General features: G+C 32.9%; 1 protein-coding gene across 7 annotated transcripts in view; it reads left to right on the top strand.

Moving 5' to 3' along the window:
• Positions 1-26,854, top strand: part of PCDH9 (protocadherin 9) — an 858,720-nt gene that overhangs the window by 573,927 nt on the left and 257,939 nt on the right. The window contains exon 3 of one of the 7 annotated variants that reach the window (XM_032496895.1): positions 25,199-25,256. The exons of the other annotated variants lie outside the window; for them this stretch is intronic. Coding sequence (XP_032352786.1) covers positions 25,199-25,246 — 48 coding nt within the window. The 3' untranslated portion in view covers positions 25,247-25,256. Of the gene's footprint in view, positions 1-25,198; positions 25,257-26,854 lie in introns of those variants that run through there. 7 annotated transcript variants of the gene reach the window in all.

Consider the following 26,854-nt stretch of genomic DNA (forward strand, 5'->3'; position numbering starts at 1 on the left):
AGCGTGCCTCATCTGTAGTGTGGGGTGAGCATAAGTCTGTTTACCTCATAGACTTCTAAGCATTGCAAGCTCACAAGTGTTACTTAAAACCAGTCTAGGTTCACATAAGTCTTCAACTATGTTAGTATTATTGCAAGAATTAAGTCAAACTAAATAATTACCTAAGCAAACTCTTTGGCTTCAATTCTGTCCTTATAACTGATAAACATGGAGAGAAACGTGAGATCTAGACTTCCTAAGTTCCAGTTTCTTCCTGGCTAGTTGAGGAAAATGGGTACTGCCTCTTTAGTGTTCCTTGAATCATCAAGATAGTATTAATGCTGCATTTCACTTTACTTGCATAGACAGTCAAATTTTGTTTTTTAAATTGTGTGATTTAGCACCAGTTTTTGAAGTGTTACATAGATTTAGTCTAAAAGAGCTTTTGAATGGAGGGAATTTGGTATTTCTATAGGATCAATCCAAGCATCCACAAATAGTTTAACTGGTGACAGTTAAATATGAGGGATATTAATGAAAATCTTAATGATATTCCAGACTTCTAATCTTCCTTTGAATTCTGGACTTTTACAGATTTATTACTACTAATTGGCCAGAAAACGCTTTATTTCTTTGTAGTTAGTAGTAACCTAACTCACAGTCAAATCTGCAAACAGGCAATATACTGTACTTTGGGTAAATTTGCCAGTTAATCTCTGCAAATTAAAAGCACAGTTAAAAATAACATAATAACAATTTTGATTTAAATGCTCATTAGAAGGAAAGAATTAAACCATAAACTTCCTAACTGCAGGCACTGGTTTCATTGATTTTTTTCCCCCCGTGTTTTTGTGTTTTGACATGAACAGGTATTTTATCATTCCTGAGCATTCAAATGAAAAACCAGTTCACTGTAGTAATAAAAGGAGGAAACGTGAGCTAGCTTTTAAAATACTCCATGAAAGAAAAAAGAATTGCTTTAGTCAAGGAAAGGAGTACATTATATTTTACGTTTTTTTTAAGATGCAATCTTGGGCTAAACACAGAATGACAATTGTGGAACTATGATTAGGGACCAAAACTAGAGGTAGAGACCCCACACAGCAACAAGCCCAGTCTTAGGAAAGGTAGCATCTTACCATAGGAAGAGTGGTGCCTCATTGGAATATTTTTTCAAGGTCTCTTTTTATTGGGGAATTATATTTTTAAACGAAGTCAAAGGGGGTTCTTCCTGCAAAAGATGTTGGGCTCAAGTTTAAGCTCCTTCAGAAGTAGCTGTAGAATATCCAACACTAACTCATCAGTAATCTCTCCTAAGTCAAAACCATTGTACAGGAGAAGGTTATGATTTAAAACAAGCAGTTCAGGTATTTTGAGCCAGAAATACAAATACTCCACATACAGTAAAGTCTTGACATAAGCAGAAAGCAGCATAAGAAAGAGAGAAGGGAAATTGATCTATGGTCTATCAATTTTATGTGATACCAGCACAGTCAGAAGGCTTTTGAGTGCTTTAGTTCATTTATGGTCCAAAAAGTTACAGGATATGAAGCTAGTTTACAATGTGAAGCACCCTAGGAACACGTGCTTCAGAATAAACCAAAATTGAGGTTGACACTGACCTTGTATTTTCCAGTTCTGATGAGAACTCTCTGTCTTCTCTCTGTCTCTATCTTGCACATGCACGGTTTCTTGATGATTAAAATAGAACTGTCTTAAAGAGAGGATGCTGGAAGTATAGAAATAATATAAGCCAAGTGTCCTGAATAAGGTCTGGCAGATAATAAGAGCTCAAAAAACTCAATATTATTGTTATTAAGGAAGAAATGCTTTCTCTCAATTGTCTCAGTGTCCTCACATCTCGTTATTCCAACATGAAGCCTGTAATCAAATTTGAGTTGATAAACTGAAGAGAAAATTTGAGTAAGTAACTGAGGAAAACCTGTGGGATATTTCCGTGGATGAGGTACAAGCGTGTTTTTATAAATATAGGGAAACGTATTTTGACGGTTCAAACAAAATTGTTATTTAATTTCTGGTTCTCAAAAAGAATTATTTTTAAGGATTTTTTTTCCAAATATAAAATCAGAGGAAAGCCAATACACATTATTATAATAGTTTAGGTGATAATGAATAAAGACCTGTAAAATTCTTGAGTGGTCTGCTATCCAAAATAATCTGTCAAATGTATGTAGAAAGTTTAAATTCTCATGAAGAGTTTTGAAAACTAAAAATCCACCACTATCTTCTATTATACTTATATTTACATGATAAAAATTCATAAGTTACTGATTTGTTTCACTAATAGATATTTGAGTTATAATAATAGTAACTTGTGAAATGAAATTGCTGTAAAGCTATAATGACAAAACAGAACATTCACTTTTATGATATATAATATTTTTAAGTTAAAAAATATATTTGTAGTAATTTACTTTATGTATTGCACTCAAAATGCTATTGATACAGCGATCAAATTTTCTACTTCATTTGGAGTGTTTTTCTATTTTCCTTCTATCTCTGAATTGCTTATTTATTTGGCCTCAGATGAATTGCAGGCAGACAGTCCTGATTTGTTGTTAGAGAGCCTGGCACGTGGCATTGACTTTCTCATTTTCACTGAATTGTATGAGCACCTGGAATAGAGTGTTTCTTTTCTCTGTGGCTAAGCATCTCCTTCCTCTCGGACATTAGCCACAATGTGCTCGCCTTTGACAGCTCATCACACACTCCCAGCTGTCCTGACACACACTCAGAGATCTCACTTAAGACACACCACGTTGGGGTCTCCATGAAATGAAACACAGAAGTAAAGGAGACCTCGAGAGGTCCCTTAGCCAATTTCTTTTCTACAGTTCAAAGATGTATTCTGTTGAGATCATCTTCTTTCTGTTTTCCTTACGGATAATGACATTTTCCTCATCTCACAATTGAAGATGCTGATTTTGATCCAAAACATTTTAGATCAATTTCCCCACTATTTTAGGAAAGATCACTTTGTTTTTTGGTCCTATGATGATAGGTAGGTTAAATGGAGCAGCACGCCCAAAGAGTCCCTGGGTTTGACTCTGAGCCTGGTGTAGCTCAGGGTATCCCCCTGCTTGGAGGAGTCTGACAGAACTGTCTTCCATTAACCTTTAGGGTGAGGTTCATACTCTGTCTATTCCCCTCGCCTCTTTCCTAGTACGATTAGTTTGGGGAATTAGAGGTTTGAGCGAACTATGAGACCTGTCCTCTTATTCCAAACAGCTGGAACAAAGTGTTAACTGTAATGCAGCCTCTCTGTACCAGTAAAGCAAAATGAAGATACTTTTTAAATACTACATTTAGTTGTTTTACTTTTCCTGCAATGTTTATTCAGATGAGATGTGTGTGATCATATATATGGGAACTTTATAATTATTAAAAAATCAGTATGGTCCCCTTGAAGTTTTAGACTTGGATTGTTTTCCTCAGGCAATAAGAGCAGTTGATGGAAATTACACAATGTATTAAAAGTTTAAACTTAATGATACTGTATAATCTCTTCATAATCAGTTATCATAGACATCTAACTTACAGTTAGATAAAATATTTTTATCAGCTTTTGTATATAGCTCTATCTCTGCTTATCTATCTTTTGTTTTAAAGGGCAAATATGCCGCAGCATAAGCACTTATGATGCATCTTCTGACCCAAATTGTTTCCAAAGGAGCAAATTTCTTTTTTGCACACTCCATTCATTGATTTATTCTGTCATCCAAACATTTTCATTTATTAAAAAAAATTCATTTATTTAAAAATTTTCATTTTTCATTTATTTATTCATACATTTGGAAAATTTTTACCGGCAGCTTCCAATGTTACAGGCTGGATGAAGAAGCATTTTAAAAATGTGCTGTATTTTATTTGCTTTTGTCTACTCAGTGCTCATTCGATTCATGTTTTCTTTGAAAAGTTGTAGTCACATAATAATAATTGAATTGATTATTAAATAGTTCCACAAATGATCAACTCTATTACTAGAAAATTTCCTCAGTCGTTTTTATTATTATTATTATTATTTCCTCCATCATTATTATTATTATATTTTGCTAGTTTGAAAATTTTACTACTTTACAGTAATCAGCAGTCTGCATTGGATTCCTCTTAGCAGATGCTTAAATTTTGGAGTTATTTAACCATAATCAATTGAATCAAGTAAATTTTGAGACTGACTTATTATTACTATGAGAATGCTGATATATATATATATAAGATGTTGCTCGTGTCTTTATGTGATGTAATTAATTAGAACAGTAGAGAAATTAGGGCTAACTTTTGTAAAATGCAGTACTAGATGCCTGAGGAGGCTTTATTTTGCCTGGTAGTTCAATTGGTAAGGGTCTCATAAATTTTTACCTCCAAGAACTGTAATTCCTAACACATGTTTAATAAAAGAAAAGTAGGACACTACATAATCTGTAACACAGTTGGAACTTTAATGATAGCATGTACAATTTATTGAGGACTTACAATGTGCTAGGCACTGTGATGAATTCTTTTCCTGGCTGAAATCATTCTATCCACATTACAACCTTATGAATTAAGTATCATTTTACCATACAAAAAACAAAGTAACAAACAAACGAACAGGCTTGTATTCTCTATTTACTGGCTCCAGGTGACCATGCTGATGAGTAGAGGATAGGGTCTTGAATTTAGCTTTCATCTACTAAATTCACTGCCTCATCAAGACATTCCTTAACTAATATTCTATTTTTAACTTTAATATTTTTATATTAAGCAAATACTTTTTCAGTGGAGATATTTAGTGTTTTAACAGACCCTCCTGAAAACCAGTCAGTGTTGAAGTCTTTTGACTATGAGTGGGATCTACCATCTCAGATTAGTCATTAACTAAAGGATTTTGTCCTTCATATCACACAACACGAAAGAATCAACATCATTTTAGTATAACAAATGACTTGAATGTCAATGTGCGAATCGTAAGAAACAGTAATACAGTAGTTTTCACATGCTTTTAACTTTTGTTTAAACAATGGTTAGATGATTTTGATACTAATTTTCAAGTTTCAAATAAAAGAAAAGGCTGCTATTTAGGTTAGCATGGCCTACCTAAATGAAAAACGTTGTCTAGTTAGGTTGCAAATAAAAATACAAGATCCCGTTAAACTTGAATTTCAGATAAACAATGAAAAACTTTTTTAATATGTACCATGAATGACCTGAGACACACCTATACTGAAGAAATACTTGTGCTTATTTAACATTCATATTTAACTGGGTATCCTATATTTTATCTGGCAATCTTATACCTAGTAGAAAATACTGATATTGCCTTGCAATGATTGATTATCGATGCTGTCGGCACACAGACCGCGGTTACAATGAGAGCTGAAAGAAGACTACCGTCCTAAGAAGCAAGCAGCTGTTACCCCAGAATCCCAGTTCTGCTCCCTTCAGCCACCTGTTGCCATCTAATGTATTTATGAGTTTTCCCCTCTTAGGATGGAAGCTCTATGAGAAGTTTTGTTCAGTGCTGTATCCCTTGTGCCTAGAACAATGCCTGCCACACAGGAGGCTCTCAACAAGTAAGTGCTGAAGAAATAGATGAATAAACACAAGAAGTGCTCACTGTGGTTATGCTCATATTAGGTATTCAGCACATATTCAGGAGGGAAATGTATACATTTTTCTTACCAGTGATAGACACACGAAAACTGTTGCAGTGACCCTCTATGCCAGAAGCAGTCAACCGGCCATTTGTTCCCACTGCCTGTTCTCCTAATTCTGATTTTGTGTGGGAAAAAATAAGTAAGTGGGTGAGCCTTGTTCCTCTGCAAGCGCTAATCCCAAGGACCATTGACAAATGAAAGGGCTGCCTGTAGCTTAAAGAGCTGCACGAATTCTGAAGGCAGCCTTTGATTTCCTTTTCACTCCCCTAGACTGCATTTTAGATCCTGCACATCTTGGCAGACTCTCGAGGAGGTGGATACCCCTGTTATCCAGAGTAATGAATTGTACGTGAAAAAGTGAACCCAGCCAATGTTACTACTAGGAAAAAAAAATGGTGCTAGCACATGATAAATGAATACTTCTATCCAACACTGGGAATTACAGGAGAAAAACTGCAGTCATTTGAGCCACACATGATATTGTATAATGTTGTGTTTGCATCATCAAGTCTATTAAGATAATGTATGGAGAACATGTTTATTTATCTTGCAAATGATAAATAAATAAAATTGTTAAATAAATAATCAGAGTGCCAGTTCTGCTGAATAGTCTGTCATGTGGACACTTCATTTACTGTTTAGCTGAAGGCTGAACAGGACAGAATAGGAGCCAAGTAGACAATAACTTTTAAATATAGATGAGGCTTTATTATTAAGCCTGTAGTTCATTATTTGTAAGAGCCGCTTGTAAAAGTCTTGTACTGTCCTTTGTTTATTTTTCTCCTTTGTCCTTTTCTTTTATGTCTTTCCTTTCAGAACTTTAATTCAACACTATATTTTGTATTCAACACTATAAAATATCATAGGAAACAAGTGCAAGGAGTCCTCTGTACACTACAAAGAGTTATATGTATATTACTTTTTGATTTTAATTATTCCCAAAAAGTAGCTTCTCCATAAATCCAGTGACTTTGTCTTGGGATAGCATACCTCTGGTCATTTCAGGTACAAATATTATTTTGGTTAAGCATTTGGTCAAACATTTTTAAAATATTGTAAAAGAATCTACAAACCACTCCAGTTCATTTAGGTGTGTGTGCACTAGTTTTGGTAAATTTGCATAGAAGATACATTTGGTGTGCTATAAATATCCAGTAATTAATGTCATTGCATGAACTTAGGAAATTTCAGAGATAATAGTATTTTGAAATATATCTTAGAGCTCAAGGATTTTGATGGCTCACTTTCTCCCAAATCCCAGAAACCTAGTAGATGTCACAGTTTGATCAGTATGTGACCACCTCATCTAGTTGGAACTTTGCTGCCCTATTTAAAAGCAAGTATTAATTCAAGAGAAGATACTGTGGAAAGTGATGCAATTATTGCCCAACCAACAGAGATAACTTTGAGGAAAACTGTGCATAGAAAAATTTTTGAAAAACAAATTGCTAATGAATGTTTTTATTGAGAAGGAGTTTATCATTTATTCTATTTTTTATGTATTTAAATTTTATATGTTAAGCCTATGTTCATTTCTTATAAGGAAAATAACCCTTATTAATAGTTTAAAAAAATTTTTTTACAGTAGGTTAATAGTTTTTAGTAATCATGTTAAACAATCAGTTACCCATCTGGTCATTAACACTTCTTTAGACGTATATTAATTAGGAGATATATGCTAATTTTGGATGGAAAATGTATAATTCATAATATATAATAATTTACCTGAAATCATAGAGCTTTCTTTTTTACATTTAGGTAATGAAAAATAGGTTGAATAAAAATAATTATTTGTCCCTTTGTCTCAGTGAATTGACAAAATAAATGTGCACATACATAACTATTTATCTGTCTTTAGACATATTTAAATTATTTTTAGAATATCTATTCTGAAAAGAAATATTACAGTATGAAAAATCATACGTTAAGTCAGGTGCATTGGGAAAACATAGATTTCAACCTGAAAAAGACTCTCTCCCTTTGAAGCATGCAGGAGAACTCGGGGCTGGAGTTGCTGACAAAGTGAAAGCAAGCATCAAATAACACAGTACCAGAGACAGAGAAGTCTGAGAGTGAGGAAGAATGGGGCCAAGGTTGAGTCCTCTCTTTGAGGAGCTGTATTTTGGAATATAAATTTGACAACCTAAAATGTAAATTATTATATAAAAAAGAATGTGTATATTTATAAAGAGGAGTCAAAACATCTATCACAAATGAAAATGAAGTGCATAGTTACAGCCACATCTAATTAAGAAGAAAAAGATTCACTAAAGAAAATCGATAGAATAATAAAACAAACCTAAGTTTAATTGAATAGACATATATTATGATTTTATGTTCTTGTACTTGTAATTTGGTAATATCATATATTTTTTGGTTGATTTTGAACTGCTTAATTAGATAACAAAGTCTTAAATGAGAGAATTTCTGTAAGCAACTAAAACGTAGAACTCTTCAAAAGATAGTTGTCACATACCACACTTTTTAAAAAAACCCTTATGCTTAGAATAAGTATCATAATTTAAACAGAATGTAAAAGAGGCAAAAGGGGGTCTGTTTATAATAAGGAAAATAAATTAAGTAAAGCTTAAATATAATTTTAATACTCAGTGTATGAATTTCAGTGTATATGTTGTAAACGCATGATTATATATTTCTGTGGAATTTCTTGGATGTACATTAAATGAACTAAATTATTTCTCAGTGACCAAGCTATCATTACACTTGATAGGTGGAAGAAACTTCTCCAATAGTATAAGCAAGGATATTTAGAATTTTGGAAGGATGATGCTGAATACATTCAAGGAATTATACTTAGATAAATTCATATTAACTTTAAGTGAAAAAGTTAAAAGCATTTTTATGGTTATCACAGCCACAATCTCCAAGTTACAAGGTAGCTAACCTCCTATCTAAATTAACCCAGCTGTATTGGATTTCTACATGTTTAATAGTCAACCTATGCATAATCATAACTAGCACTAAAATAAGTATTAATCTTTGGAAAATTTTTTAACTCTGCTTTTTTTGAACCCGTATGACTTATTTTCTTGAAGTGTGCTCTTAGAATATTTCTATGTGGTAAAACAACCTTTTGAGAAAATGTCAATGCAAATAACATGCTCTATATGCTAAAATATTTGAGTTGATTTTCTTCTGATGCCAATGATGACAGAGTCATGAGAAAGGGTTTACTCTCACAATTAAGTCAATTACAGTTCCAGGAGGTTTGTGGCCTGATTATTTAACTCTTCCTCACCCTTACCAAATAAAGTGCAGACAATTTCACAGTTACTAAGTGAAACTAATATCTGTTTTTAATGTTTGAGTTAATCAAATTAACTAACAAATTAACTGCACTTGTACTATTTGGAGATACCCAAAGTCATTCTTTAGCAAAAGTCCTTCTGAGGAGGCAGTTTATGTTTGTGTATTCTTAAAATACATTTTAAGAAGATCTGCACAGGGCATAGAGAAAAGTTAAATATCTATTTTTTACAAACAGACAAAAGGCACCAATAATCTTTTGCAAAAAATACCTCAAAAAATTCTTTGTATCAGTTGGGAGTAAAATCTAGAGGCAATTAGATCCATCCAAGTACTGTTATGTAAAGGATATGATGCCTGATATGACACATGTGTTTTATGAATAGAATATTATATATAACTTGATTGAAAAAGACACTGCAAATATAAAGCAATATTTTCTTATAATATGAATTCATAGAAGTATACAAATGAATCCCAGCTCTGCCTCTGGGAAATATTTGTTTAATTTGTTCATGGAAACCACTGGAAATGGAATTCTGTAGTCTCCTTCTCTCTCCCTCCCCCCCCTTGGAATGTTACAGTAATTAAGACAATAAAAATGAAAAAAAATCTTAAGGTTAAGTGTTCTCAAGTAAATTAGAGTGCTCCCTGGAACTTGTGTGTAATTTCAGTCTTAGTGCATACATTTAAATTTATATATATATAAAAAAATAAATAAATGCATATATATATATATATATATATCATGGCATAAAGTTAGCTTCTTTAAAAAAACACACACACTTTTAATATATTTGTCTAAAATGTTATTATACATGCATTTTCTTGAACACATAAGGAAGAGTTCATATACTCTGATGCCAATGTCTGTACCAATATCTATAATTACTGTTCATAAAATGAAGCACAAAACAGATATGACAATATAATGCTCTACTTGTGCAGAATATGAAACAGTCCCAACTCCTAATTGCTAGTGTAGGGCAATTAAATGTTTTATCGTGTACTTACACAAAATGTTAGAAGGAAATGTATAATTACATAACTGTTTGGAGAGTTTTTAGTTTGTATTTATCTTTTGTCAGCTTATTAGAAACTGTCACCAGAAATAATATCGGTGGGATAAAATATGATTTTTTTTTCTAGGAAAAAAAAAACATGATTGAAAATCAATACTATCAATTGCTAGACAATCCCCTAGTAGACTCTGGTACTAAACTATTTCGTCTGTGAATTGTCTCACAATGAGTTCTAAAGCCATGGTTCTCATCATAAATCCTTACACTTGAGGTATACATTCTGGAATCCAAATCACTTTGAAAGCCTGCACAGTATATTTAATAGTCCTTTCTTGGTCTGTTGGTCTGATAAACTCATTGGATGTAGTTAGATGCAGCAGAGCTGTTTAACTTCATGTCTGGAGTGCATATTCCACTTGTTCATTTGTACTTTCATTGATTTAAAATTTACTGCAGGTTTATATGTAACTGGGAAGGGAAATGTAAATGAGGTACAGTCTTTATCTGAAAAGTGCTATAATTGAGGTAATGGGTCATTTGAGAGCATATAGCAATCAAGAGGCTTATCATTGTTAAACATTGAAACTGAAACCCAATCCTGAAATCCCTCTTTAATCAAATTTTAAGTAAAATATATTAGGGACAAAAATTTATCACAGAAGAAATTAAGGTACTAAAAGTTTGTTTTCGGTATTTCCCCTCTCTGATATACACAGAACATTCACGTAATCAAGTTGATAGCATTAACATATTTAAAATGATAGTGCAAGGTTTAAAAATTGTTAATTAATGATGTATAATATAATTAAATGTTTTCAAGAAGCAAATTCAGTTGCAAACACAAACAAAATATCAATGTTTCATTTAATAACTTCTAATAGTTGGCAACTATCATGCAAGTAAACCACTAAGTGATACACTAAGCCCTTACATGTTATAAATATTTCTGAATAGGGATTTTAAAATTTGAAGCTTTTTTTTTAATTAAAAAATTCCTCAACCAGAATAAATACATATGGAATTCTCAGAGGAGGATAAAAGGTTTTGTTTTTAAAGGATGATTGTGCAACTATATTTCATAAGTATATCAAGTAGTAAAATAGAGAGCCCAGTTTACATTAATGGACAGTTAAAGAAAATCGTGCTAAATGAAAAGAAACATACAATATCTCTCCGTATTAAAGCAGCTTAAAAATGAAAAATTTGAAATTGTACCCAAAAAATGGTTTTGTAAAAGAAACCATTGAAAGTTTTCACTTAGATGTAAGGAGAAAAGCAAATTACATGATTTTAAATTGTTCACTTTAAGTAATTGTTACAACAAGGAAGCTCTAGGGAAAACTAGCTTTCTCCTAATTATGTGCTACTTTGATTATCACTGTCTTTCCTTTAGAGCAGTTTCATAGATACACTGTACTAATCAAAGCTGTTTCAGTTTAGCAATATAAGGTAAATAATTACAAGGCCAAATACATGAACTCATTCTCTCAAGTTCCTGATGTGGTTCTTATGAGGCATTTATGGAAGATCTGGTAATTGTCCCTTCTCCCTTAAAACTCTTTTTAAATTTATGAATACACCCCTAGTTTTTAATCTCCATTAATGTGTCATGTGCTAAACAAATTTAAGCAAGCACAAAGTTTTGCGTGTTTAGATTAATTAAATCATTAAGCCAGTAGTTGCTATGCTGCGAAATATCCATTTGGCCCTGTTGAATTTATTATCTAATATCTGTGGGCACTGATTAGCAGTTTCGCTCATTATTAAACTGAACTTGTTGCATAAATCAAGGCCCTAAAAAATTACTTAGCATGGTTGTTCCCTGAGCCATTTTTAACCTTTCTTGCTCAAATACTTAATTTATTTTAAAAAAGATAAATATGTATTAATTTCTTGAGTGTTATCTTGAATATAAATTGTTACACTCTTTGAACAATGTTTTCTCAACTTGTGTATTGTTTCTATATTCCCTTTACACTTACTCTTCCACTTAATATAAAGATAACTAAAGGGGAAAAAAAAGCAAAAAAAAAATTAATCTCTTACATGTTTTGCTACAGCACAAATTCTACTCTTCCATTTTAAAGGGCATCTTTTTTTTTAACATTTTATAAAATAGTTAAATATAAATAGTTACTTGGGGAAAATATGAATCAAGCAAAATGTCTCCTTCCCAGTAAAGTGATGAACTATTAAATAATATATATGGGAGTTCTATCCCATGAATTACAACTGTTTCTCTTGATTTTTTTTTTCTCTTGATTTGACATACTGTTGTTAAGACAAAACAGTGATCCAGTGATAAATAACATTATTCCCACAATCTAATAAAGTCTTTGTCTCATCCATTTACTTAACAGGGTCAACTGTAAAATTCCTAAAAGATTGCAAATAGCAAATATCTAGCAATATGTATTACATATGGAAAAAATGATAATGTAATGTGTATCTCCCAAATTTATATATATGTGGGTGTGTATATATGTATCTATTATAAAACTGCAAATTTTTGTGAATATGTACGTATAGATATGTATATACATAGACATAAACATACAACCATTTTAATCCCTCTATTTTATTTTTTAAATTCAGGAATTTTTTCTAGAAATTACAGACAATTTTAATTTGCTAATGCATGCATTAAAGAATATTTGTTGAGAAATGGGACAGAGTGTAGATAAATATGATGAAGACTTGATATAAAAATTTTTCTCCTGCCTGGACTGGCAGATATATAGTATTTATCATTTTTGAATGTGTGTGAAATAAAAGGAATCTCTACACAATATGAAATTCAATTTTGCACTTCTTAAACACCTTCAAGATTGGATTGAAACAGGGTGACCTTCTTTTGAATCATGGGAACTCAATATATATTTGCTTTGTTTGTAAAAATTATTGCATACATCATTACATTTTATTATTGTTTAAAAATAATTAATTATTCATGTTTGTGAGCTCAGTCTTTGACCTTGTGCATTTAATATACTATCCAATCCAGTGCATTTTTTAAAAATCCTAGTCTACTAGAGGGTTATGCCAAATTTCACTTTTACCTTGTATGGGCACAGTCTTCCTTGTTCAGTTTATTAGCAAAAGATTCACGTGCTAAAAGAAAAACCTGACACTCTTTGGAGAATTTATATTTATTTATTTCTACACAGACAAGAAATAATTCCTAGATGTTAGTACATTGTATTTAGGAATATGATTATCAATGATTATTCCTAAATGTATTCTAATTTATGCCACTAGTACTAAAATGTTGACATATATTTTCTCTCTGGTGAAAATTCCCTGAATTCTTCGTCTCTGATTAATTTTCATCTTGTCAGGGAATTATAATAAGAAACAAATTCTTCTCCCAACCCAGAAATCCTCTGCACCAATGGAGGAGAGAAGGAAAACACTTTTCAGTACCCAATAAGCATTAAACCAAGATGTGCGGGGCATCTAGGTCATCACCTGAGAGAAGGCAAAGAATGCATCTCACTCCGTTGTGCAGACGGGCAGATACCACCCACAGCAGAAATGTTCTCAAGATAAACAAAAATCAGTCCTCAGGTGAGAGGGCTTGATAACACCATTTGTCACACATAATTCAGTGTAACTTTATTTGATAATTGGAGTGACCATTTGTGTTAGCTCATTGGTTTTACCAAGAGGAAAAACCAACTTCTTCCGTCTTTATGATGGGAGGTAGTTCTGTAACCTGCTGAAGTTAGGTTCCTCCCCTCCTGGAGAACAGGGGCGGTACCGCCCTCACATTTACATTTCAAAGAGATGAGTCCCGGGTTCCTGAGAAAGACCTCCCTGGGTCCTAAAGCTGACCAAATGCCTATCTGGTTTTTAAAAGCTTTGACACATAGGTCAAACAAAGAGAAAATACTTACAGTTTTAAGTTTCATAAAGTACATGCTCACAAAAAAAAGGAAGGGAGAGACATCTTTTCCCTTATTTTCAGCACAGAGAATTAGCCTCTTAGTCTATATTTTCTCTTGTCCTTATACTATCAACACTATAATTGTTTATTTAATCTGAAATAAATGATCATTACCTTAATTTTGTTTATTTTAACCAATTCTAGTCTGTGTTCATCAATATTATTCCCTCAAGAGCTTTGTCTAATTTCCTGAAAATAAGGAACTGGAATGGTAGTTGCAGGTAGCTTTCATATAAAATTTCAGCTGGATGTTTTTTCAGAGCCAGAGGGTTAGAGGTTTTTTGCTTCTTGTTTGATTTAGAAGATTATGCTCAAACATGGTGAATTGCTAAGTAGACTGTTGTTCTCCTGTCAATGTTATGGGCATATTTTTTCTCTTTTCTCTCATATCACACATTTGTGAGTCATGTTATTCTGACTTCAGAAAACATTTTGCCTTAATGCATCACTTCTAAATTAGCTTAAATTTAGCAAAGCCCTATTTCCAAGCAGATATTTTGTGTCGTTCCATGGTATGTTACATTAATAAAATATAATTACTTGAGTTACGGCATACCATCTGTTACTCCAAACACCATTATCCTTAAAATAATTGTTTAACAATGTATAAAAATACTATATTTATAATGAAAACATTAATTCCTCTGTGTGCTAAAACCTGATGAGTGGTATACTAATGCATAGAAGAATTTGGTGTCATTTAGAGGAAAAGTACTTAGAAAATGTACAGGAAAGAAAGCAGTTTTTCCTGTACCTTCTGAGTCAATTATCAAGAGAAAAATAAACAGAAGTTTATTAACATGTATACCTCATGTATACATGGGTGATACCAAGGAAAAATGAATGACTCCCCAAGGTGCTATCCGTGGAGAGTCTAACAAATTACAAGTCCATTCCATCCTTGGAAAGTGTATTTTTTTATCCTTTGTTTTCAAATGAAAACTTTGGATTAAAAACAAACAGAAACATTTTCCCCTCCTTGCATCAAAAAGAATGCTCGCTGCATTTATTTACGTTAGATTATTGACTAATGCTTTTGGGTGTTAGAAACATAATATTTCTGGGTCTGTAACCATTGTCAAGTAATTTTCTTTTATAATAAAACCACCATGTTCTTTACTATTTCTTCAGTGTTTTAAATGATTTTTTATATGTACAGAATAATGGAATTTGGTTGTAAAGCAGTATCTTTTACAAATATAATGTCATCTTTCTTTGTTGCTTTAGACTTTTTGGTCTACATCAGAACCACTTCTTGGGGAGCAATATATATCCCAAGAACTTTATCCCATATCTTCTTTTCCTGCATTTTTTACAATTTCAGATATTAATTTATTGCATTCTTTGTCTTCCACTCCTTTCTCCTGCACCAATATGAAAATCTTCCCTGGTTAATACAATACCAATAAAATTACATTTGACAATGATGAGAGAAGTGCTTTAAGTAAGACAGTCTTCTACGACAAATCTGCTTGTACACATTGGGTGCATATAAGCACTGTATCTAATAAGATAGCAAAAAATGGACCATGCGATCTTAACAGCTATTGATAAATATTTCCAAATTTAGGTAAGGTCTCAGAACTATCAATGTAGATTTGAAGATCTATGATCCACTGTATTCTTGCAATATTCTCTGTCCTGGCCTTTGTTGATGCTACTGTCACCTTTGACTTTAAGGTACAGTGGAAAATAAATGTCTGAAGAACGCTCATTTTGTAGTAAAATAATAGCAAGCCATTCAACTACATTGAAGTGTTAGCTTCTTATATTTTCATTTTTATTTTTTGTCTCTCTTCCATTAATTATTATATTTGTTCATGTGTTTCATTTTCTAAGCAAGCATGTTTATATAAAGTAGTCTTAACCTTTCAATAATCAACTTCAGTAATCAGCTTCTTTTATTCTTGTCATCTCCTTGTTCCATTTCTTTTGAAATCATTCCTCTTAGTCATTTTCCTTAGATGATATTATAGAAAATTAAGCTGTATTTGTCTCACAACAGATAAAATAGATAAAATGAGAAAAAAATTCAAACCAGCTACAGGAAGAATATATGTATCTGGAATAAGACAATATAAAATTCTTCAATTCACTGGGCTTTCTTTCTTACATCTGACTTTCAGGAGAAAGGGGAAAATCACAGAAAACAAAACGAAATTACAATTTCAAAAGCACTCTGTCTTTCTGATATTAGTGTAGATTCAGTGTTAATTTATTTTGCTTTTAATAACAAATCACTGATGTTTTGTATTTCAATAGCACTGCATTCTGAAAGGTCCTGAACTATTGATTAGCTATTAAATATGAGGCAAGAAGCGAGGAAGTGTTAAAAAGACTATTTTAAATTCTTCATTCTTTCTTTCTGTCCCTCTTTCCCTGCACCTCCCTTTTCTTTCACTTTCTGTTGCTGAACCCAAGTACATGTGCCCAATACACAGTGAGGCCAAGCAAACCTAAAGGCTGGATTTGGAACTATGTTTATTGCAGGGACTAACAGGGAGAAGAGGCTCATGTTCAGAAAACCCAAACTCCTGGTGGTTTTTTAGGGAACAGTTTTTAAAGACAGGATTTGGGATGAGGGCTACAGGGGATGTGACTTTCTTCTGATTGGTTGATCTTAAGGTAACAGGGTGTGGTCTCCAGAATCTCAGCCTTCAGGTTCCAGTCAGTCTGGGGTCTACCTGCTTGAGATCAGCATGTAGTTATCAACCTCCACCTGGGTGGGGATCTTAATTTCTGCAGAGCAATTCAAAGACACACATCATACCATTATCGACGTCCTTTCAGGAGGAGTCCTGTGACTCTATTATCCTATCCACTGCTTGAGCCTGTTCTGTAGAATCCGGGAAGGCCTAGGAGACCAAAGCCTTTTTCCCCCTACAAACAGGAAACAGGGGACAAAGAAGGGCTTTTGTACCCTCGAGGGTCCCACAGGGTCCTGATCAGTCTCACTGTCTTTCTTATTAAAAGCTTAACACTGAACTCTGAGTTAACAAGTACATTAGATTCATCATAGTGAATCATGCCCAGCATTCTAGTTCACTAAAGTGGTGTTCTACTTGTTTTGTGTCTTGTGGAACGTAAACCATGAATTAAAGGTGAGCTTAGTCCAATCACATTCAGGATAGAAATAAAGACGCTATCTTGTGCTTATTTGTACTCCATGTATTGAGAGATACTGCTAAAAAGAGACTCACATCAGATTTAAAGTCTGAAAGTCCCTCTGGATGGTGTATGATTCATTAAATAGCTGACCTTCTCACATAAGCAGCAGATGTTTTCAATTTTCTCTTTTCATTGTCATGTTTTCAGAAGCTACTTTTCTATGAAGATTGTCCTGAGAATACACTTTGTGTTTTGTAATGTTAGTATTTAATGTTGAAAATAGTACAGATATTTTTCTTCAGTATTTTATTTTATCACCTTGTTTTCCTTCCACTATAAATCTCTACCCCATTACTTTGCATTCAGGTAACTATATCATCAGAATTGTATAGTATTTCAATATTATAAAGCCTGTAACCATGGCAGATTTTTTTTTGGCTTTATTCAAAATTCATTGTTGTTAGATAATTACAAATTAAAATATGTTCCAGGCCTATTGTAATTCTGTCTGAGTCAGCTCTTCTTCCCTTGAAGTTTAAATCATAGCTGATCATTACTTGTTACATGCTAATTGATTTCTGTTTAATTTGGCTTCTTTCTGTATTGCAGTACATCATACTGCTTGACAAGACTCCAAAAGTGAGATTTTGCTGTTAGTTTTTCTTTTAAGATAGTTACTAGCTGTAGGTAAAAGTTTAGCTCATATTGGCTTAGTTTCCATACTATAATTTCTTTTCATGTGATTCATCATAAGGTAAAATAAGAAATATATTTTAGGCCAAATATATTATTACAAAATATTGACATGCAGAGTTCCATAAGGTATATGATATTCCAGATAAACTGACATATCACAGTTGCCTTATTTTATATACAAAAACAATAAACTATGTCTCATATCAAAATAATTAGGAAACAGATAAATGGATGATGTATTGATGACTATGCTTCCTGTGGGACATCAACACATTTCTATGGAATGTTTTTACCTGAAATAAATGTAGAAAACAGATTTTTGTTTGATTATCATAGATTAACATTACTTTGTAATATTAAATAATAAAGAGCAACTGAGGCACATATTTTTAACATCAAATATAAGATTGCCTATAATTTTAATGTAATTTTGTATTTTTTTAAATCATGGCTTCACAGAACCCAGTACATATTTTAGGATTAATTTGGATACCTATATTAAAAGAATACACTTACATTAAATTACCACATTTTATTATATTTATATTATATATTTAATGAAAAGAGAATAAAAGACTGTAAGACAATAAATCAAAATATAGAGCTATATGTAAAGGAAATATATTTTCATCTAGTGAGATAGATAATGAAGTATACTTCCACTTTTAGATTTAGCTTTAGCTTTGGCATTGCTGAGTGTAAGTGGGAAAGGTAAATTTTAAAAAACAGTGTTTTCAACCTAAATTATGGCTGTGCAGCAAATAGCAAAAGCAAACACTGAGAACAGTTTTCACTGAATAGTTGTATATTTCAATTGATAATTTCCAGTAATTTTCTGAAAATGATAGAAGTAGGTTTGACTGAGATGTCTTTAAAGGGATCCTCATTCTCTGCACTTGTTGTTCCCAGAACTTTATTATTTCCTACCCTGATTCTAATTTTCACTTGGTTAAAAGTCAACCAATGAATTTAGATAGTCCCAAAAAAGACTCTATCTCATGTCTATTATGTTAACTTTTTAGAAAGTAAGTTCAAGAGAATGGTTCTTTTTCTCTTGCTAGTTACATAGATTTTTCAATAGTACTGAAGGCTGAATTACTCATATGCATCACTACTCTCTGATATTCAGAATGAGGATAATAAGAGGCTTAAAATATCTGTGGAATTAAATTGTTAATTTTTGTTCATTTAGAAGTTTTAAGGTTTAAAAAAAATCTGTGCTTAGGAATTTTGGTGGCAAGGAGTCTTTAGGACTTCTAAGTGCTTTTTCCTTAATGTTCTTTTAAATATATCTTTAGAACAGTAGATAGAGATAATAATTCGATTAATAACTTTTAAAAATTCAAGAATTTCTTATCTATGCCTCGAATTTAAACATTATCACATGTTAGTTAAACAACCACTATGGAATACAAATGTAATCAATTTTGTTGGCTTGAATAATACAAACTTATATAAATGTATAAAGAATAGGAAATCTTAAGCAGCACAAAACAAATTTACATAGCATTTATAGAAAATGGTAGATAATTTATTTCTCTTTTAGAGTTCTTCCTATTTTTCCCATTTGAGTTATCATTTTTATATGGACAAAATCAATAAAACTCTGCTTTTAAGTGGCCTATGAGGCATTCCAGTCATTTTTTTGACATGACATAAAACATTTGATTCTGCTTTCTTAAATAGCTGTGTGAAATTACTGGAGTCACATAATTTCCCCAGATGTAAGGTTATTCAGTTTGACTATCCTGTGTATTCTCAAACTTTTAATTTCTTCAATTATAGAACTTTTCAATCATGTGCAGTATTACTTGTGATATAAAACTGCTGTGTAGTTGAAGACAGGACAAGTGAAAATGAGCCCAGCCTGGTGTCCTTCCCAGAACCATCCCAGCTCCACATCACAATGAAGACCACCTCCCAAGGGACCCCCAGGGGCCTCTGAGCTCCTGGGAGTCCGTGGAACAGCAGCTCTCAATCATGCCCTCCTACACAACTATCCATACAGCTACTTTAAAATTAATCTTTTAATATTGCGATTTCACCCTACAATTTTGTTGTAATGAAAGAACTTGTCAGAGTTTATTGCTTTACTTCAAGTACTTAATCTGTAAAGGTCAGTAAGATTTAAAAGAAAGGTAAGTATATACATACTTTATTTTTAAAGTCATGCAGTAATTCTTCAATTAATTGGGTTTAAAGATTAGGACATATCCAAACCTTTTTTTGGAACTGGAATAAAGAGCCGACCACTGAAACAGCGTTTCCTGATTTAGGTAAAAGTGAACATTTAATATGATAGCTAGATGAAAAGAGAACTAAGGCAAAAAAGTATGGGAAACCTTTCAGAAGTATTGATTAGTAAGTAATTTAAAAGTCAACCTCTGTTCCTAGTCTTTCTTTGTGAAACAGTGGAAAGTTAAAAAATGTTCTTATAACAATAGATTTGTAATTGCCCTGGAAAAATTGGGTTTTTCTCTGTTATTTCATCATCTCAAGGTACTGTCTGCATTAGAACCCCAAACCATACAATTATATAAAATATATTATGCTGTCAGCTATATTGAGTTTCTATGAATTATATTCAAGGAAAGAACTTATTTAATCAGTTTTAAATATAATCTGTAGGAGTTTTATCCTGTATATCTTTCTCCTCTGAATGTAGAAATGAAAGACAAGGTGTGACAGATCTTAGGGCGAGGAATTTATTTAGAAATTTTTGTATACATAGGCTTTCATTTTCTTTACATTTTCAACAGTTTAATAAACATGTGAAACATGCCAGTATATATATGTATACACACCCCTCCACACATGTAATAGAGGTTCTCTCCTTTGAGTGCAAAATAAAATAAAAAGTAATAACAGTAAAAAGCCGATGGGCAAAAATTGATTCATAAATGAGATGGTGGCATTCATCTCAACGCTCTTATTGGAAACCTAAATCTCAGTAAATTTGTAGCCTAAGGATACAATGGGCTTAAAGGATTTCTGTCTCTGAAGAAAAATTAGAAGGCCTTTGAGGTAAGGTAAATGGAAAAGGTTGTTTGGGCAAATGTGGAGCTCCAGCACTATTAAATGTTAAGCACCATCAGGGGGTATCTCAGTCATTAACAAGAGTGGCATGTGGGAGATTGTTTCAAGCAGAAGAAAAATTATAGATGGCTATGTGAAGGTGGCCCAATGCCATGGGGAAATTCTGTGAAGCAAGAAATGATTTTTTTACAAAGTTATTGTTAAAAAAAAAATGAAGAGGTTGCGGCCATTTCTTTCCTTCTTTTGCTCAGTATCCTAGAATATTAAAGGACAAAATAGTTGTGAGAGGGAAGGGGAGAGAAAGAGAGAGAGATGAGTGACATTCAACCAAAAATATATGGACCACTAAAGATGTAAAAATTCAAGAATATCATACTCTAACTGTTTAGCATTCTTGATTGTTTTCACAATTTTGGTTTGAAAGTGAGTTTTATGCATAATTTAAAAATCTTGAAGAGTTTTTTCTATGATATTGTAAGTTAACTTTTGCTGCACCACTGTAAAATGCTTTCCTTGGGAAGGAATCATTTGAGATCTAATTCAGGAATTTTGCCTGAGATTGTGTTAGAAACTTGAGCACCACACGCACATGCAGAGACTGTATTTTGAGGCATCTACTTTTGCAGGACACTAGGACATTCACCTGCCAATTCTGAGAAATACCCTGGGATTCAGAGCTGGAAGTGTGTAGTGATGACATCCATAATGTAAATGTCAGTTGTACTAAGGTGGGTTTACCTTCAGAATGTTAATTCAGTATTACTTTTGGATGTCTCTAAAAGAATAGATCAAAAGTTGGCAGTCAATGAAGATGATACCTAAGATCATTTTTAAAATAATTTGTTACTCATTTTGTTTGTTGTATGTTTGTATATTTCTTTGTCTGTTACTTACTTGATTTATACTATATTCCAAGCAATAGCACATTTATTTTAGATTTTCCTTTAAATAAAATATATTTATGTGGTTAGGGAGTTAATAATGATATGGTTCAATCAGCACAATCAGTTTACTTTAAAAAAATGTTGATATCATGATGAGATGATTTTCTTTCAACTTATTTTTGGAAATAACAGATTATGTTAACCAGGGACTTTGAATTTATTTCCAGATTGGCCATTTAAAATTTCTAATCCTGAACACATTATGTAATAATTTTATGGTAGGTTTTTTTTCCCCCCTAGTCAGGCTGTTTGTAGTTCTTCCCATAAAGAGGTAGCAAAGTGTAGGCATGTTGGGATTTGCTCTGTTTCGCTGCTGGGAACCCTGAGACTTCCATTCAAAGAAGCTTAGGCTAACCTCCTGGAGGATGAGAGCCAGAAGCACTCCAGCTTCCCAGCTGAGCCCAGACCCCAGCTGATCCATCCAGTGACTTGCAGAAAAGGCTAACAGCTGCAGGGTTAGATCCATTTCATCAGAAATGTATACAATGTCACAGTGATTACTTTCTTCCAAAAGGCATTACTTGAATTGAAAATGGGTCAAGTTTAAAAAAATCTGTGATTTTAATCTCAACATTTCAGCTAATATGATTCTTTTTTGTAAATATTATATATTATTATTTTGGTTCTCTGATCATTTTCACTTTTTCAAGTGTGATGTCTTTAGTCTGCCTAAATTCCAATCTGTCATTATGCTAATATTTTCCTACTTTTAGTTCATTTATGTTTATTGCTCCCTGAATCTATTGGAGAGTCTAAATCAACTCATCAATGCATTATTTCTGGTGTATTTAGCAAGTGTATGAGTGACACTCAGATGTGAATGCTTTCTCTTGCCCTTATCCCATAGAAAGAACTTTGTATTAAAGGTCTCTGTTTGATGTGGCTTGAAATGGAGCAAGCTTGTATCACAAAGGTGTAGATAGTGTGCTAACCCAATAATAGAGTTGACCCAAGATAAAGCACTCGCTTAATGGTCTCAGCTTGAAACACAGTGTTGGCCACAGAAGAACAGAAGACCTCTTTTAGTCTCTTTGTCTTAGGTCAAAATTGAAACTGCATTTGTTGGTCGTATATTCAGGTACTAAGATCATTTGTTCAACTGTACTCACCACAGTACAGTTCAAGGTTATAGTTAGTCCTTTAAAAGCAAAAAAAGGCCAGCATCATGACAAGCCACTTCTAAGGTCTTCTGATAGAACAGTGTGAGGTCATCTTCAGGTCCTCTCTAGTGTCAGTATCTCTAGCTCTTAGTACAATGTGATTACTTTTTTAAGATAAAATAATGAATAATAGGGAATATGTTAAAGGGTTTGATTTATAAAATATCTCTTTTAAGTTCTTCAATGAATAGATAAAATACTCTTTAAAGTAACCCATTTTATTTTAAAAAATTGATAAGGCAAGGAGCAATCTTGTTGAATTTCACTTATTCAGAAAGTTCTGTCAGGAAGGCTGATATAATTTGTTAGTATAGAGAAAGGGAGATACAACTTCAATTAATTTTAATTGTTTGCACTTGATATTTGCATAAGGGATATAAAGTACTAGTTACACTAGAAAAATACCTAGTTTCAACTTCTCACTGATAATCAACACTTTACACAGTCCAAAGACAATTTATTTTTCTTGTTTGTTCGAATATGAACAATACACTCTTACAACATGCACCCCTATATTTCAGTCTCCCAAAACTACTAATTTTGCAATTCATGTGCTTTCCTAATTATCTTCCTTTGTGTAAACTATTTCCTCTAACTAGAATGACCTCAACACTTTCTCTTACATAACAGAGATTTATTTCTCTTTAATTTAAATACCACCTTCTTTTTGAAGTGTCCTTAGCTTATTTCTAATTGGAATTAGGCCATTTTTCCCATATTCTTAAGATAGATGTTACCATTTTTAACATTTATAAAAACTTCCTCCTACTTTAATTATGACCCTCTAGAGGTCAAAGACATTATTTTGTCCCCTTCTCTATCAACCAACATGACTTACACATTTTTGGAGCTAAATAAATGCTGTTTGAAGTGCATTTAATGACACTTTCTTAACAACTTAACATAATGAAGATAATTCTGAGAAATATTCAGGATTTTTTTTGTGGTGTTAGAGATAAGTGAGAGATATATGACATTTAGGGTTTAAAATGATTATTATAGCAACATAATAAATTCTCTGAGCCTGAAGTAACTGGAGATTTTAAATGAATCACCCATTTAAGTGATGCATGGTAATATCTCTACTTCGGCCAATAATTTGGTAACTTTTTAATTCCCTACCAATCAAAATGGAAAGGTGTGAGCTGTTTGTATTATTAATATTTGCTTGTAATCTAGGACTTGTGGACTTTCATGACAGTCTAGCAATCATGATCTGTTTCATACTTAAAAACACCTCTGCTGAGTAGATATTTTATCAGGATGATTTGAGAAGTAGCTTTCTAGGCTTTTCCATGAAATATTTTCTACCTAAATAGCGTAGCTTCTTTCTAGATTAATAAAATGACTAAATAGAGCATGGGATGATAAACCCTTTTGAAAAGTTTTAATCTAAATATTGAGTCAGTAATCTGGTGGTAAGAAAGTATTATCAAGTAAATGAAAATGATCGCGATCTCATAGGCAGGTACACAGATGCATTTATCTTTCTGAAGAGAGTATCCATTTCTTTAATCAAATTGTCAGTGGTCCATGACACTGAAATGAACCACTCCAAGAAAAATAAACACTCACATACTCATAAATTTGCATGCAATTTCAAGAACATTCTAGAGCTGATGTATGGATCTTGTTTTGTGGGGGACAAAAATGAGATTCAAGGAGAGAAAGTCAAATTTACAAAAATAAATAAATAAATAATAAGGCAGTCCAAACTAACAGAAATGAGGGCTATAGAACCCTAAGCTTATTGTTGGTGTTTTGGTGAATGAGAGATCTAAACTACATGAGAGATAATTTCAGTTATCTGGGCGGAGAGTAAGTAGAGGATTTATGTCTGGAGCCCAAAGAGAGTTTGTGAAATGTAAGGAAATATTAACAAGAATTGATGGACAATACCTGCCCTCAGAAGAGTATTAAGGTGGAACCAAGATCTTGCTTCAGCCTTTGTAACTTTTATTCTGCTACTGAGAAAGAGATTTTATAATGGATTCCACTAATGGTGAACTGGAGCTTAAAGAAGACAATCCATTTATGATTCCCAGTCTGGCTGTCTGTTTATTTTTACGTACTACTTATGTAGTTTTGACCACAGAGTACTAGTCTTGCAGGTCACTGGACTTAGTGTTATCAGCATTAGAAATGCTTTTATAAACACATTCTAAATAATTGCACAGAGTGTTGAACATCGAAAAGGGATGTCTGTTAATTTTTCTTAAGAGATAGTAAAAGAACAAGACTGTCTAGTACTAGCAACCATCAGTCAACTAGTTAATATTTTATCCTTAGTATGAAAACAATTTCTTGAGATGAGTGAAATACCAGGATGGTTATTGAAATTGTTTAATGACAGTTTAATTTACCCAGGTTGTTCTTAGAATAGGTGCCATCAGAAGAAAGAAATAATCTTATTTTCTCATGTGGAATATAACAGCGTGAAACTGTAAAGGTAAGCCAAAATTATTATTTAAAAAAAAATAGAATACAATTTTTTGTCCTTCTTTTAAAAAATAAGAGTACCTTTTTATTTTAATCTCATTATGGTAGGTTAGGTGTGTAATGATATACATGATATACACTTTGGTCTCAACACATTACCCAGAATGACTTGATGGAGCGTAGGATTCTCACTGGCTTTCAGGAGGAAGATTTAAGTTTGAGACTGACTGAAAGAGGGCGTGAAGAGAAATGGGTTAGTTGATGGTGTGTTGCATATCCATATGCATAGTTATTATGCGGACTAGATGAGGTACGTTTTTCAAGATCTAATAGGATGACTGGCAGACTGTGTAAATTTTGTATTATTATGTAGATCTCTGAGGCAGAGCTTCGAGCAGGAGGCATCTGAAACCACAAAGAGGCTGAAGAAAAAAATGTGAGACAGCCTCTGTCTTGCTAATTTTCATAGCAGCACCTGGCACACCACTTCTTGGTCACACATGGACTCTGATTCAATTTCTGTGGTTGAAATCTGAATCTTTGGAGGAAATCTTACAGTAATTATATGATTCGGCTTCGAAAAGAGAACTTCCTTTTGTTAAGTTTGATGTCATGAGTTTCCTTTTACTAGTCTTTTATCTGTCCATTTCCTTCCAGTGTAAGTTTGTTGTCCCGAGGAGTGGAAACAAATGCTGTAATTAAAAGCATCTCTGATAACATTGGACTTCAGGGAATTCACTTTTGCACTGTGCATCTCCTTTGGAAGAGAAAACCCACAACAGATGGTGTGTTTAATGCTAATCTCCTTATTATTCACCACCCAGTATTGCAGGAGACCTTCACATAGCAAAATATGGCCTGGCTTAAAAATTGTGCTGTCTTGACAATTAATTTATCCCACCCATGGAATGCTACTGACTTGCTAGTGACCATAAAGTCTTAAGACTTTGATTTGCCTTTTGAAATTTGTTCTAGAAAGCTAAACCAGAATATCTTTACACATTTTCACTGGAATTCAAAAAGTACGACTTTATGGTTTCTATTTGCATCCAAGGTGAGGCATAACTCTTTTTTTGATAAAGCTTAATAGCTCTCATAGCATTTAAAAAATGGGAATACAAGTATTTGAAGGAAGAATTAGGGTCTCTGAATGTAGGAATATCTGTAGAAGTGAAGATTGGCAAGACTATGGCCAAAAGTTCACACTCACTGACCATATCTGTGATCACTGACCAACCCCTGCTTAAGAAAACTCTCACCCATTGGAAGTCTCTTACATTTCCACTTTTGTCCTCTCCTCCTGCTCTGATCCTCCTAGGCTATTTTCAACATCAGCTTGAGTCTATAGGAGAAAAATTGTCAACATTGACATGTCAATGCTTGAGCTTATTGTATATTTAACAGCTTTATTAAGATACCATTTGCACACCATAAAATGTATTCATTTAAAGTGTACGTTTCCCTAGTTTAATATATTCACGAATATATTGCAGTCATCAATGCTCTCAATTTTAGAATATTTTCATCAACCCCCAAAGAAGCCCATACCCATTAGCAGTCACTTCCCACCACTACCAGCCGGCATGCCTTAGAATTTGGC

The sequence above is a fragment of the Camelus ferus genome, chromosome 14, assembly GCF_009834535.1.
Source record: "Camelus ferus isolate YT-003-E chromosome 14, BCGSAC_Cfer_1.0, whole genome shotgun sequence".
NCBI lineage: Eukaryota > Metazoa > Chordata > Mammalia > Artiodactyla > Camelidae > Camelus > Camelus ferus.